Source organism: Charadrius vociferus, unplaced genomic scaffold (assembly GCF_000708025.1).
Source record: "Charadrius vociferus isolate BGI_N301 unplaced genomic scaffold, ASM70802v2 scaffold430, whole genome shotgun sequence".
NCBI lineage: Eukaryota > Metazoa > Chordata > Aves > Charadriiformes > Charadriidae > Charadrius > Charadrius vociferus.
Window position 1 is genome coordinate 542,768 of NW_009646541.1, and position 15,741 is coordinate 558,508.

At 50.9% G+C, this 15,741-nt stretch overlaps 1 protein-coding gene across 1 annotated transcript in view; it reads left to right on the plus strand.

Annotated features, from left to right (window-relative positions):
- Positions 1–12,885, plus strand: part of MAD1L1 (MAD1 mitotic arrest deficient-like 1 (yeast)) — a 385,928-nt gene extending 373,043 nt beyond the window's left edge. The window contains exon 17 of the mRNA XM_009885704.1: positions 12,727–12,885. Coding sequence (XP_009884006.1) covers positions 12,727–12,885 — 159 coding nt within the window. The remainder of the gene's footprint in view (positions 1–12,726) is intronic.
- The last annotated feature ends 2,856 nt before the right edge of the window (positions 12,886–15,741 follow it).

Consider the following 15,741-nt stretch of genomic DNA (forward strand, 5'->3'; position numbering starts at 1 on the left):
GGAAGGGAAGGGAAGGGAAGGGAAGGGAAGGGAAGGGAAGGGAAGGGAAGGGAAGGGAAGGGAAGGGAAAAGACAGCCCTCTTAAAGGATGGGGAAGGATGCTGAAGTGGTAGCGGAGCTCAGATGAGAAAGGCTGGAGCATGACAGCTGTTACTGGATCGTGCAAAAAGGCTGCCAGCAAAAATGCATCAATTTGTGTGATATCCGGGTGTCTTGTCTTCTGTTTTCATAATTGCATACATGGTGTCTGCATAAATCTTTCCTCCCCCCACCCTGCACCTCCAGCGAAAGGAGCTGAGTGGCGGATGGCAGCACATCAGTGGGAGAACACCAGCAGGAAGAGACAACCAGTCAGATGTGTGTCAGACGGGGAGGGCCACGGCCCCAGGCAGATTCCTCGGAGGTTTCTCGAACATGGTGCTTTCACTAAAGAGAAAAACCTCTCCTTTTCCCTACGGGAAGAGGAGCATGTTCATCCAGACATGAGAACCAGCAGCGCTGTCTTGCCATGTTCTTCAGGAGGTTAGTGCCAAATGACAGCACAGGCGGCAACAGCAGAAGCTTTCAGCAAATGCGTCGTCGCCCAAAGGTCTGAGTGTCCCCTCGAGGGATACAGTGGAATTTCTTTTCGTTTTTCACTGAGTACTGACATCTCCCTATTTATTCGCTCCTTAGCTGCAACCTCTGTCTCTTCAGCTGTGGGCTCCCTTCTTAGGGTGAGATCAGGTCTGCTGGAGGAGGGAACAGTAGAGGAGCCCTGGGACCTTCTGGTTCACACTGGGTTTTCCATTAAAAGCCCATTTCTTGAAAGCAGACACAACCTGTACAAGCCAGTTGACTGGTTTCCCTACGACCTTGCTCCTCGGCTTTTCCTGCTGGTGGACTACCAGTCTGTTTGAGTAACTCCACAAATACAGCTACTGGTAACCACCAGCTCCGGGCACTCAAAAGTGTTGAAGTTGAGAAAGAAATGCTGATTTTTTTTTAAATAATGACATCTTCTTCCCCAGAATTAATCTTGATTTGTGGCTATAGATGCGGTCTGCGTGAGCTTTTAATGCTTAAAACTCATTCTTGAAGGCACAAGAAAAACTTTTTGCATGTTCAAAGTCAACTTTCCTTTCCTTCTTTGACTCTCTGGGTAGTGACAACTCATGCTCACTTTGGTCCGGTTGACAGTCGTGCTGATGACAGCGATTTCAAATGAAGAAAAACGAAGAAAATGTGAGCCAGCAAAAAAACAAGAGCAATGAAAGCGCCTTCCTCGACTCATGCTAAGATTGTGAAATTTGGCTATTGATGTTGCAACAGCAACTGATGTTATTTCCAAAGCCAACACTTAAATTCCGCTTTGGCAGATCATAACGATAAGCAAGTCGCACAGTCCCATAGGAAGAGGCGATTATTGACCAGTTCATGCTCCCAGTTGAGCGGTGGCTTTGCCCTCCGTAGCACTGACTGTCCCGCAGAGCACTGGCTCTGCGCAGAGGTGACTAATATGTGTCACCAATTTCCTTGATGTAAGGCTTAAACCTGCATTTTAGCCCGGGGTGCCAGACTGTGACAAACAAGAGCTAGAAGAGGGTAATGAATAAACATGGTGAGAATTTCAGCTGTAATCTGCCATCAGGTCCATCTGTTCCTCCTTCCCCCACAAGCCTTGCAAACTCAATGAGCCGGGAACAGGCATGCTCCGTATACTGCCCCATCCTTCAGCCACATATCTAAGGTCTAATTGTCTGCTTGTCGTTACGTTTATCACTTATGGTCTCTTGAGCCGTTATTGGTCACGGGATCTTCTTGTTCAGTTCTTTAGTCTTACATCCGCCCTGGCTGTGACGAGACTTCCAGAAGGATACCAAAAAGATGAGGAGGATAAACGTATTAATCACACGCTGGTGTGTGCTGTATCGCAGAGCAGCAGTTGCTCCGGTGAGACATGCCTCACAGGCGTGTGTGATCTGCTCATTGCACCATTCCAGCGCGCACTCAGCCTCCACCTCTTGCAAAACTGGATGCCCAGCTCCCGAACGAGGGGCTGCTTTTCCACTTGGCAGCTGGTGAGTCCTGAAGTCCGTAGGACCTCTTTGCACCACGTGTCATGTGCAGGCACTTCAGCTGGGCTGAGTCTCAGGTTTCCCTGCTTATTTTCTCTAACCTGGAGAAGGGAAAACGGAGGTCCTTGGCAGAGGCATGATGCAGAAGCAGTGAAGCGGAGGGACGGCGCGTGCCTGGTGTGACTCAGTGAGCGGTGAAGGCTCCAGCAAGTTCTGCCTGTTGGGGAGCGGTGGTTCGCTCTGGGGAGCGGGTGCCTATCTCCCTGGCAACGCGGCAGCTTGCAAAAAGTTGCCATCCAAATCCACCGTGGTTCCAGCCATCTCTCCTCGACGCAGGGTTTTGCAAACTTAGCTGCTCGCGTTCTCTCATGGACCTCGTGCTCACGGCTGCAGTTCCCAAGTGGAGTATCTCCCCGCTCCGGGAACCAGGCCATCTTCATTAAAGCCCACATGAATGATTTTTTTTCTGCATTTCTCCCATAGGTGCTTCCTTCTCATGTTCCAGAAAGTCCATGTTCTTGGTTCTCTGCTCCTCTGTTGTTTCCAACTCTCCTCCCAGCAAGGGAGATGGAGAGGAAGGTGATAAGCAACTTGGCTGGTTAATGAGATGAGTTCCCTGCCTAAAGGAGGGATTCTCGTGTGCTGGGTTCCTTTGCCAGTCCCTGGCATCTCCCTCAAGTTGTCTGTCCGCTCCTGGCTCTCCTGGGAGAGAGGTTTGGGACCTGGTTTGAGTTGCACCTACTTTTCCCGTTGTGCCAAGCCGCCACGTTCATCGGGGCCGAGAGCAGAGCAGAAGCTGCCTCTGGATGGCAAGGCTGGAGAGCTGCGTGAGGCTGGGATTTGGCTGGGAAAACAGAACTTAAATAACAGCCAGTCCCTAGCATTGCCGGCGACAACTGCAGAGTCATTTCAGAGAAAGTAACGGGAGATTTTTCTCTCCCTAATTTATGTCTCTCCTGCATATGGCTTCTATGGAGTCGCTAATGTTACAGACAGATGGGTTGGCATTTTACTAGGCAGAACACATGGGCTGGATGTTGTTAATGCTTGTTAGCTACTCACTCTGCAGCTTGACCAGTCCAACACGGTCACCTCGCAGATGGTTGGAAAGCCGCAGCCTGGGTGCCGGAGCGGTCCAGCTCTGCAGCGCGTGGTGGCGACAGCAGTTGGGATAACGTGCGTTTGGCTGCTTTTTCTGAAGGGCTTCGTGTAGGTCAGAGATACCTGTGGCTGGGGGATCAGCATGGCTTCCCTGTGTGGCAAGGACAGGCAGACACTGATTTGTAAAGATCCTCAGCCTTTTAACGAGGTAGTGGCTTTAAAGGCTTAATTTCATAGTTTGGATTTTTATGGGATGGGGGTGGAAAAAATCGGTGAGCCCTGTGCCTTGCTCTCATCTACCCTCCTTCATGGTTGATGTTTACAAACGTATTTGGCGGTGAACATTATTTAGCAGTCCTGAGGCCTGTTAAAAAGTTGTAATTTAGGATCTCAAGCTCTGACTTAGAGCTGGCTGTCAGTATTGGTTTAGAGTGGACATCCCATGCAATTTTCCCGTCTCTGTGATGTGACTAGTGTGCTGTGATTTAGTCTCACCAGTCTCGTATTCAGCTGAACCATTTCTAGGTATCACCTCAACAAACCTCCGCAGGGTGGATCTCCTTGATAGTTGGTTTGGACATCCCCATCAGAATCTGTGGATGCAAAAGTAGATGCTACGGCTGAATCATTTATGTTACCCTCTTCCCTCTTTGACAATACTGATGTTCAATTTACAGCATAATGGTGGGAGGCTGAACGCATCCTATAGACGAGACAGGGAATTTTAGTTTTCAGTACTTGTTCTTTAAAACTCTCAAAGCACTTTTGGAAAATGCATGGGTATTAATCCACACTGAGCAGTAGTTCTTCAAACCTATGTTTTAAATTGGATATATTTGTCTCTGTCTGTCCTGAACTGTTGAGTAACATTAATGCACCCTGATAATAGCTGTCACATTTTACCCCAGGGGTTGCTCCTCAGTGATAGGTGAAATCACAGCAGTTCAAAGGCCTGTCTTCCACGATGAAAAGCTCTATAGGAATATTCAGATATAAAATAGTAATAGTGTGAATCAAAAAAATATGCTTCCCTTATTTTAAAGCCTTTGATCTTATTTTTATGGCATCGCATTTGACAGTCTAAAGGGCATTAACCTGTAGGAGAAACCTTTTGAGAGAAGATGCTGACTTGCCCTCCGCCGCGCAGAGCACCGTCCCCCAGGATCAACACCAGCCGCTTTTCCCCCCTGGAGAGGGGTGCAGGTGCTTCAGCGCGTGGCCCCGCTCTTTTTTTTTATGTTTTTCATCTTTTTACATCGGGCGCAGGAGAGCTCACGCAGATCAAAACATGTGGCTGTAGGGAGAAACCCACTGCTACGCAATCCTCTGTGTTTCTTTGCTGCTGGGCTGGCGCAGCATCCAGGACCCCATCGCTCGTGTCGCTCGTGTGCGTCGTGCCCGGGTCGTGTTTCTGATGAAGATGGAAGTATACGAGCTGACCTCCTGCGCAGAAGACACTGTGGGGCTGTGGTTCATCTCGATGTTGAATAATAAGAAAAAGAAAGGAAATGTTTGCAATAAATCTCAGCGCACGCAGGGCTGTTTCTCACTTATTCCACCCCAGCTTTCAATTTTCTTCTTGGCATTGCCAGGCGCTTGCTTTTCTTTGCTCAGCAGCTAAAAGCAGCTTTTTCATTACATTTCCTGGAAGGCCCTTTACAGGCATCCATCTCTCTCTGCCTCATAAATTCACTTTATATAGCAAGCTGGCGACACGGAGGTCAGAGGTCTTGGCAAGAAGCAATTATTATAAAGAAGTACTCTTCCTCTTTTGGGTTACAAAGAGGATATTAAAGGGGGAAAAACTTCGCTGCAGACAAGGAATGGTCATTTGTGAAAAGTAGGTGACTTGATTGATGAGGAGCTGCACATCCTGCGAGAGCTACCTTGGGCAGGTGTCCTGTCAGACCAGCTGAAACCTGCCCATTGCCATGAAAAAAGGAGGAGGAAACCAGTAAACAGTTTGCTAAATAACCTCATAAATATTTCCAGCCGTAAGCACATCTTGCGGTACAATTTGTTTTTTTGTTTTTTTAATATTTCTCTAATTTTAAATGAACAGCCTCTAATTAAAGTGATTTAGTGGCTACCTGGGGACCTGGTATTTGAGCAGCGCGTGATGCTTAGGAGAGATTGATTGGTGAGGCGTAACTCAATTGGGGGATCTTGATAATGATATCATCACCCGAGAGAGCCAAGTTTGAGCAATTAGATCTCCAAACCTCGTGTTTGGGTTGTTATAACTTCGGCGGAGAGTTTCCACACGTGCGCACAGACACACGCACGCGCTTTCCCTGGGGATTTGCTGGGCGCTCCAGTTTTTTAGCCGGCTCCGTGCTTGCTGCGCTGCCCCGTGTGTGTGTGTGTGTGTGTGTGCTCCTGTCCGCCGCGACCTGGAGTGGTGATCTTTAGTGGTGATCCCTGTGCAGACCCGGGGAGAGGGTGCCGCACGTGGACAAGGCGGCCTTTGACATTTAGAAAAATCTCAGCATCCAAAGCAAGAGGCAGGAACAAAAGGATTTTCTCGTTTAAAGGTCAGAGCGGCTTCTTAAAAGATATTTTCCAATAGGTGTGTTGGGCTGTGACAGGGTTTCTGTGTATTAATGGGTGCCGAGGTAAGCGGTGGACACCACTGGGAAAGGTGTCGGAGGGAGGCGAGGGGCCGTCAGGGCCACCAGTGCGCCCAAGGCGGTTGGTGGCAGAGGCTGTGTGGTGCACAGGGTGGTGGCACTGCGGAGGTTTCCGGAGGTGATCAGACAGCGTGGCTGTCCCCGAGGACTTCCGGTGATGGGGGAAGGTGTTGGGGAAGACGGGGTGACTGCCCCACGCGAAGAGGAGGTCTGAGGGATTCGAGTGATGAAGGCAAATGGCCAAAGGGGTTGATCTGCTGGGGAAACGTGCATAACCTGTGTGAGAGTGGGATTTGAGGTGGGGTGGGGAACACCACAAGGACAAGGGAAATGACAGTAGGAAGTGGGACAGGGAGAGGAGAGCATGGCCACGGCATGGTCCATAACACCAGAGGCCTGTGGACCTGAATGGAGCAGGGAGAAGCTCTGCATGAACTCACACGTGAAGCTGGGTTGCCCCTTCCCTCGGCACACATGGGGCTGTTTGCTGTGCATATTCAGAGTAGTTGTGCGTAGGGATGCAGCACGGACAGTGATTTATGGAAGGAGCATAGCAGATGAGATGGAGCCTCCACGATACATTCGCTGGGTAAATGTCACTGGGCAATGATTCACTTGCTCGTTTTGACCCCTAATACATCTTAGCCTTGAAAAGTACCGTCTACCATAGAGCGTGGCCAAGCGACATCTGCAAAGCAGAGGCTTGTGACTGTGCCAAGGGGTGGAGAGCCGCTCTGGCATCCCTGCCAAAGTCCTGGGCTTCACCCTTCCTCACGCTGAGGTGTTTGAATCGGGGTTCCCAAGCTGCGACACAGCTCTCTTGCCTGCTGCGCCTGGCACAAAGCTCCACCATCGCTGTTGTCAGCTCACCTAAAACCATTCAAGAACTCCATCTCTGTCACTTAGAGGTGTGTGTTTGAAGATGCAGGAGCACGTGTCTTGCGTGGATACATCCCCAACAGCAGTTGTGCTTTCTTGGTGTGGAAATCGGAGGTAGAATATCCCCACTTTAAGCTGAAATTGTAGAATCATAGAACAGCCCAGGCTGGAAGGGACCTTGAAAGATCATCTGGTCCAACCTTTTATGGGACAGGGAACCTAGATGAGATTATCAGGTTGTATTGAATGCTGCAAAACTCCTTCTCCCTTTTCCTGCATTTCTACCCCATGTTTTCTCATGATACCACATCCCCATGTCAGCCTTCTCCTTGGGCCATGCAACCACCCTCTTTTCTACCTTATTCTAGAATCTGAAGGTCCACAGGACATTGGGTCTTATGCTCAACCGGTATTTTTCAAGAAGCATCCTTTACATGATTGAAGTCACACTGCATGGCAGTTTATAGCTGATGGCACTTTTGGAGCCAGAGTTAGGGAATCCATCGTTTTTAGCTACCAAAATATGTCAGAGAGAAGAGGAAAAGGGCATAAAAGAAACTAAAAAATTGGTGTGTCTAGTTCAGAGCGCACTACTTCGGAACCATACGTTAGCTTGTAAATGTCCGAAGGAGACACTGTCGCACAGTTGACATAGCTACCTCTGGTGGAACAAGCAGAGAAGTAAATCATAGAATCATAGAATGGTTTAGGTTGGAAGGGACCTTGAAGATCATCCAGTGCCTCCCCCTGCCCTGGGCAGGGCCACCTCCCACCAGCCCAGGTTGCTCCAAGCCCCGTCCAACCTGGCCTTGAACACCTCCAGGGATGGGGCAGCCACAGCTTCTCGGGGCAACCTGCCCCAGGGGATCACCACCTGCACAGGGAAGAATTTCTTCCTAATGTCTCATCTAAATCTCCCCTCTTCCAGTTTGAAGCCATTCCCCCTCATCCTATCACTCCATGCCCTTGTAAAAAAGTCCCTCCCCAGCTCTTCTGTAGCCCCTTTAGGGACTGGGGGTAGTTGCTGGGACTTGGTTCTCAGGGAGCGTTCCTGTGCGACCGCAGCATGGAGTCAAGGAGCCATCAGCAGAATCGGTGCAGTTGAGAGCTCTGTATAGGCTACGCTAAAGTGACAACAGTTGAGAGAGCCTCCTTTATGGTCCATATGTTGCAGCATTCCCAGCCCGGTCTGGCCAGCTGCAGGTCCGTCCCCCAGCAGGGATGTTTGGGAGTGCTTATTGCTCTTACACATCTTCTGCATTGTCTGCTCCGTGCTGAGATGGTCCCTGTTGGAGAGAAGAACTCTCTTTTCTACCATGCTGGTGGTTATTTGAGAGACTTTTATATGTATATCTAAACTCTAAAGCTTGAATAATTTACCAATTTCCAGGGTTAAGAGGAAGATTTATGATGTTTCCTTCTGGCGGGCGGCAACTGATCTTGCTTCTCGTGGAAAAACAATTGTACTAACGGCTCCTTTCTCTGAGCAGATCCAGGAGCAGCTACTGCCAGTGTACGTCTCCGTGTGGTAAATAGACCTGTCTTCTTGTGCTTTACAGTGTAGTGAAACCTGCCCGCTGATGCCATCGCTCTATGGGGGAGCGCAGCCTGCGAGGAGAAACACAGGGTGTCACCCTTCAAATCTATGGCCGGAATCGCATCCCCCCCCCGCCCCCCCCGGCAGAACCGAGGGGGCCGTAACACGGGGCAAAGATTGATTTCCATTGCTTTTCTAGAAAAGGTCCCGATAGGCCTTAAATCAGACTGAACTGGCAAAGGAGCTTAGCGAACGCTGGAATCTTTCCTTTTGCAAGTATTTGAGATGTGAATAAAACATAACATAGACCTGAATCGCAGTAGTTTAGTGAGCCGGGCGGATTTTTTTTCCACGAATTAGAAGAAACCAATATAGGTCTCTGTAATGAGTACCTGTGAGATGATACTCTCACCGTACTTTGCTTCGGCATCCTGGGCTGCTCTGTGCTCAGGGAATCTGGGGGCGCGGGGGGAATATTTGCGCTTGGCTGGCTCAGCGTGGTGGGGAAAAGGGGAGAGAAGCGTGATGGGGGTCCCCAAAGTCTCCTCTTGCATCAGCTCCTCTATGCATTGGCGGTGGGGCGGACGGGGTACTCACAGGCTCAGCTTTTCCTTCAACTCCGTCTGTTCAGTTTGACTAAATCTTGATGTTTTTTCTTTCACACTTTAAAAGCAGCAGGACGCTACCGTGATGTAGCTCCGAGTAAGACGTGTTAATGGTGTTGGGCACAGAGCAGCTCGGGCTGGGTTCAAGTACGCTCTGGTCTCGCCTTGCTCCATTCCCACTCATGGACTGTCCCCATGGATCAGTGATACTGGTTTGGGTTCCTCAGCTGGGCATTTTCTACCTAGATGGGCTTGGGTGGCTTTTGGCTTCACCTGAACTTTGAGTTTCCAGGGATGTGTCACTGGGGTGAATGGCAATTGCATTACACGGAGTGTGTCACGTGAATACTTGGCGTGTGCCGTCGCCTCCAGGTTCCTGTTAGCAGCGGTTGTGTCCGGGAGTTTTTCTTTGAGGGTCGAGACTTTTTTTAAATTTAAAAAATTGATTTAAAATGCACGGAGGGAGTCCGAGCTGTGAACTGTGAAGAGGAGGAGTCGGGCGCCCTTACAGCTTTGAACCGCTGGAAATTTCAGCTTTGTATCTTTCATAAATCTGGTTTTTTTAGAGCTCGAGTGGCGGGTATGCTCTGCATTGATCCAAAACGGCGTGAAACAACCGGGAGCCAGCAGCGTTCATTCAGGAGAGCATCCCCTCCGCTGTCCTCCCCCTCTGCGCTCCCGCACACCCCCGCGCATCCCCCCGCCTCGGCGTGATGCCCTGCTCGCTCCCGCCCCCACGCCTCCCGCCCCGGCACTTCCCGCTCTGCCTGCGGCTCGCCGGGGGCAGCAGGCAGGGTGCAGACTGCCCTTTGAAAAGAAATCCTGGGAATTAGCGAGAACATATTGCTGTTATTTTGTATAATCACTTTATTTGTAAAGCACAGGCTGCAAAGGTACTCCTGCTGTTGAACTCAAAGCAACAAATCTATATATCCCAGGCTATACTACATTATTAACAGATGGGTGAAGAAAAAAAGCAATAAAAACAAATAATAAGAAAGGTAACAATGATAGCAATTTTAAAACACTCCCAGGGAAAAAAAGAAAAACAAAACACCAAAAAACAGCGTCTACATTTTTTTAAAAGCAGTGTGAGATTGAATGAACTGAACTGCAAGTGCATCCATCCTCAAAGTTAGCATGTAAACATCTCCCGGCAGAGGAGGAATTGCCTTTTTTCCAAGTGGCTGCCTTCCTGCCTCGTCCCTGTTACAGAGGAGATCATAAGAAACCTGGGTGAGATGTCTGGGGTTTGGAAGCTTTTTGAGGTTTTTGGATTTTTTGGAGTTCCTAGGGAGACAGAGGTTGGGAGGGGGAGGACGGTCACTCCCTTGACCATCCGACAGCCAAGAGACAGTCCTGTTGAACTCGCTGGGAAATCACAGACTTCTCAAAAGCACGTGTTTGTTCACATAACTTTCTCTGACAATTATTCTTGTGCCTCTGCTGCAGGAGGAAACTTCGGTTATGAAGAATTGTAGAGAGAAATTACCATTAATCTCATAAAAAACAAATTATTCAAATGTAGGCTTCGCCCGCAATGCCAGTGAGCTCAAAATAGAGGAGAAATTTAAAACATTTATGTTATTTCGTTTCCGAGATCATAAAACACAAGCAAATGGTCTGGCACTGGATGCTAAATTTCTTAAGGAACTCGCTTTAATTAATTAAACTACTAAACCAATTAATGGATTTACTTGTAAATTCTTAGAAAATTAATTCTGTGCCCAAAGAGTGTTTTAAATCTGCGAAGGAGGCAGTGTGTATTTCATACAGAGCTTGAATTCCCCGGTTTAGGTGAATCCAATTCAGCGCCGACTTTGGAGACACAAGCGGTGCATTCATAATACTCGGACCTTCCTCTGAATCCAGGGGGGGATTTGCAAAACAAAACCTGTGCTGCTTTCCCAACACCCGCCCCCGGTACGAGCTCCTGGCTGTGCTGCAGCCTCGCGTGGCGCCTCTGGCCGTGCGTGGATTGCGGGTGTACGTCCCTCCCTCTGCCCCCAACTGCCTTCTTCGGACCCCACCTGGAGGACTGCCTCCAGCTCTGGAGTCCCCAACATAAGAAAGACATGGACCTGTTGGAGCAGGTCCAGAGGAGGCCAATGGAGATGATCAGAGGGCTGGAGTACCTCTCCTATGAGGACAGGCAGAGAGAGTTGGGGGTGTTCAGCCTGGAGAAGAGAAGGCGTCAGGGAGACCTTATTGTGGCCTTCCAGTACCTAAAGGGGCTACGGGGGAGCTGGGGAGGGACTTTTTTACAAGGGCATGGAGTGATAGGACGAGGGGGAATGGCTTCAAACTGGAAGAGGGGAGATTTAGATGAGATATGAGGAAGAAAGTCTTCCCTGTGCAGGCGGTGAGCCCCTGGGGCAGGTTGCCCCGAGAAGCTGTGGCTGCCCCATCCCTGGAGGTGTTCAAGGCCAGGTTGGACGGGGCTTGGAGCAACCTGGGCTGGTGGGAGGGGTCCCTGCCCAGGGCAGGGGGTGGCACTGGATGGTCTTCAAGGTCCCTTCCAACCCAAACCATTCTATGATTCTTCGTCTGCCTTCTTCCTACGTGGCCTCTCTAATCTGACGCAGCGGTATATCGGGTGTGCAGAAAGCGAGTCAGGCAGCTTCCGTAAGCCGCGGATTAAAGCACTGAACATCTGTTGGAGTTGCAGACAAAACCCAACCAAGGCGAAGTGGAGGAGATTTAAACAAAAGCTAATTTACTTTTCCACACGGAAACCTTGTTTAGATTCCCTGCCTGGCTCAGGGGTGACGGGGGCGTCCTCGCTACCTTGCGCTCTTCGCAATCCAAAGTGACACGTACATGAAAAGTTCATAATCGAATGTGTCCAGGCTCCCGTGAACATGAAATCAGAAACAAGCAGGTTCCCTGGGGCTCTCGGCGTTATCGCTTCCCTTCTCTCCTAGCAGGTGAAGCCATGTTTTCCCTTCCCGAGGCAATCCTCCGTGCTGGCTCTCGGCGTCCTTCGCTGGGGCAGGGGGCTGCCCCGCTCCTGCACACCCGGCGGGATGCCGGCTTTGCCCGGCATCGCCCGCGCTGCATCGCCTCGGCTCCGAGGGGGAGCAGAGCTGCGGAGCAATTAGGAACGGGAGCGTTTTGAAGAGGAAAATGGCAGGGGAAAAAAATTAGCATTTGCGCTGTGATGTTTTTGCTGTTTATTAATAAACAAGCAGCTTTTGTGCCTCCGGAGGCAAGAGAGGCTTCAAGCATTCCTTATTGCTCTGGCGTTTAGCTTTTTTTTTTGCTTGTTTTATATGTTACAGGAGATTTGTAATGTCTTCCCACATGTTGAGTTTCCTTATTTTCATGAGAGCATCTCTGGAATAATTCCTCTGGAGCTCTCGGCAATGCACTGCCGGGCTGATTTAAACATCCAGAAACACTTTAGGGATGCAGGGTGGATCAGCAGCTCGTTGGGAAGGAGTCGTGTTAATTAGGAACAGGTTTGCTTCCTCCTACAGAAGCAGAATGACTTCAGGGATAAGTGTTTTCATGGAGAGAAAGCCCTTGCGTGTAGCTCCTGCCACCCAAGACCTGCGTGGTGATGGTGACGGTGACCCCGACGTGGGCGCCCCGGTTGTGCGCCGGCGGCACAGCCCGGCCCCTGTGCACCCCCTTTCCAGGATGGTCGAACCCCTCATCTCCCCCCGGCCCTGTTTGTCACTGGGGTGGGGGGGTCACCCCGGGGTCTTGCGTGGGGGCGTTGGAAACGGACAACCCAATAACAGCCCCATCCCACCCTGTGACGAACTCCTGCGCTGCAGTGGAGAACGTGTCTTGGTTACAGGCGGATCCGCGCCGAAGGAGGCTTCGGGGCACTGCCGCCTGCTCTCCCCTGGGTTGCGGCCGGGGAATTAAAACCCTGCCGTATTGACGGGCTTGTTCTTCTCTTCCCTCAGGCCTCCAGCTCCTCCGGTGGAAAAATGCAGCTTCTGGAAACGGAGTTCTCGCGAACCATCCGGGAGCTCATCGAACTCCACCTGCTCCGCCAGGACAGCATCCCGGCCTTCCTCAGCGCCCTCACCCTCGACCTCTTCAGCCGCCAGACCATTGCTTAGCGTCCCACCGCCAGCCACCAGCCAGGTGTGGAGCACCCCTAGGCAGGACACTTGAGGTAGCAAGGACAAATCCTCCCCTCCCACCCTTAATTTGTGGCATTGGGTTGCTTCTGTTTTGCAGGGAACTCCTTCTTCCCCCTTCTTTCATCCTGATTCCCAAACCACACCGATTCCTCTGAAAAGCATCATTTCCGTCCTGTGGGAGGGCAAGTCTAGCTCCATCCCAGGGCCCTCCTCTGCCAAGACGCCATCCTTTCCTTGGAGCTGGGAAATGTGTTCCTCGCTGCCCACACTGTTTCAGCATCTCTCTGGGAATGCGGTGGGAACTGCTGGTTTTGCTTTTCCCAAAAGGATCCCCCCCAGTTTGGGTCCCAGCAGAGAGACGAGCCTTGCAGGAGGCTGCTGCTACCTGCCCCCTGGTTGTCCTCTCCTAATGAGAGCCAAGGGCTTGGTCCCCGAGGATGGGGACCTGGGGAAGGACCAGGCATGAGTAGCAGGTTCTTTGTGGATACCTCCTGCTCTTGCAAACAGCTCATCCCTCAACAGGGTTGAAATTCTTTTCAAGATACCCAGTTACCCGAGTCTGCCGGCACTCAGCAGCCGAGCACAAGCATAAATGGCCATTTGAAGACGCCATACCTGTGTTGACACATCTATGTTGTGTGGTGTGCTCAGGTGTCGCTGGCGTGCTTTTTTATTCCTTACCGAGACTCTTGGGCTCTCGGTTATCTCAGGATTGCAGAAGACGGGAGGGAGCTCTTTGGGGTGTGCTCGCTGCTGCTGGTTTTGGCCTCCTGCCTGCCACCAGGCTGTGGGTACCTGCTCACCTTGCTGGTGGTCTCCCTCCTCCTCTCCTCCGGGGAGGATGGAGCACCCCCTGAAGCCTGACATGTTGTACTACAATGGATGTAGCTGTTCTAGCATAAGAATAAAGTGTCGCTTCCCAAACTGGATGTATGACTCCTTTATTTGGGATACACACTGTGCTCCCCTTCTGCTCTTCCACATGTAAAGGGCCACAAAGACGATACGAGGGCTGGAGCACCTCTCCTATGAGGACAGGCTGAGAGTTGGGGTTGTTCAGCCTGGAGAAGAGAAGGCTCCGGGGAGACCTTATTGCAGCCTTCCAGTCCCTAAAGGGGCTACAGGAGAGCTGGGGAGGGACTTTTCACGAGGGCATGGAGTGATAGGACGAGGGGGAATGGCTTCAAACTGGAAGAAGGTAGATTTAGATGAGATATGAGGAAGAAATTCTTCCCTGTGTGGGTGGTGAGGCCCTGGGGCAGGTTGCCCCGAGAAGCTGTGGCTGCCCCATCCCTGGAGGTGTTCAAGGCCAGGTTGGACGGGGCTTGGAGCAACCTGGGCTGGGGGGAGGTGTCCCTGTCCAGGGCAGGGGGTGGACTGGATGATCTTTAAGGTCCCTTCCAACCCAAACCATTCTGTGATTCTTTGATTCTGTGATTCCATGATAACAATTTGTCCATCAATGGTCTGATGCTGGTACTGCTTTGAGAAGGGAGGACGTCATTATCTCAGTTTTTCCAGGCAAGTCTCATTCATGCTGTAAACCAGATTAGTTTGTTATGAACTTCTGTGTATATTGATTTCCTCCTGGTATCTGCAGGAACATACTTCCTAAGCTTGGAGAGAAGGCAGCAGTAAGCAAGCTATAAAGTTACCTTAGATGCTCACAGTGGCTGCAGGGTTGGCCACGGGTGCTGGAGTCACTCCGGGACCTATCGATGTGTCTACAGGCACAGAAAATATCTGCTATAGACCCAAGTGATGAAAAGTGGAGGGACAAGCGTGTGCTCTGGGGAGGCTGCAGCCCCCATCTCCCCGACCCTCCTCTCCGCAGGGTTTGCAGAGAAGTTTGCAAAAGTTTGGCGTTTTCTCTTCTGCTTGAAGAAGTCCTGGTGGAAGATGAATTGCCTGGCATGCTGTGCCAGGGGAACGCTGCCTGATTCATATGCGCGACGTGGCACCGAGAGTCGCCTTCCTCAGTCATGGGGAAAATGAATCATGACGTCAGCCGTGTTCGGCTCCTCCGCCAACACAATAGCGGATCCTGGCTGCCTCTGAAAATTTCTCTCCTGGCTCCTCGCAGGAGAAATGAAGTAATTAATAAGTTTACAATAAACCCTCTATCTTAGCAAAACACGGGTGAGGCGAGAAGTGATGCTGAAGAGCGACAAGGGAAAACACGTTCTGCCCATTGGAAAGTTGCCTCCCGGGAGTGAAAGCATAATAAGTTGGGGTAGAAAACACAGTAGTCTTCCGAGATGCCTTCGGTGGGGAGGAGAGACGGATGAATTACCGCTCTGCACCCTTTTCTCCCAGCAAAACTGATTTGTTCAACTAAGTTTAATATGCCGGCACAGCTGGGAGAGGTGTGCCGTGAGGATGGGTGCTTGGCCAGATGTGCCAACGTGGCCCTGCTCAGGGCTTGAGAAGCTGCTGGGGTAACTGTCCTGCTTTGGCCACCAGCATCCCTGCCCTGCTCGTGGCATCACGCCGTTGCACAGCGAGCAGGTTTGGGCACTGGGCAAAACCGGGGCTTTTGGCAGCTCTAAGGCTGGCTGATGGAGGCCTGGGAGCATTCACGTGGAAGCGTGACCATTGCAAAGCCACCTGGGCCACCTGTGAGACACCGGCTTGCGGTTGGGCACGGGGAAGGGGGAGCTGAGGCGTCCCAGTTTCGAGCTCCAACACCAAATTCAAGATGAAGCCCCAAACATATGGCTGTAACCTGCCACCACAGCGGCTCCCGTCTCGGCCGCCGTCATTATACCCCTGAGTCTTCCTAACGCTTACTGTAATCTCTAATATCCCGTGGTAGATTTACGCCATCAATAA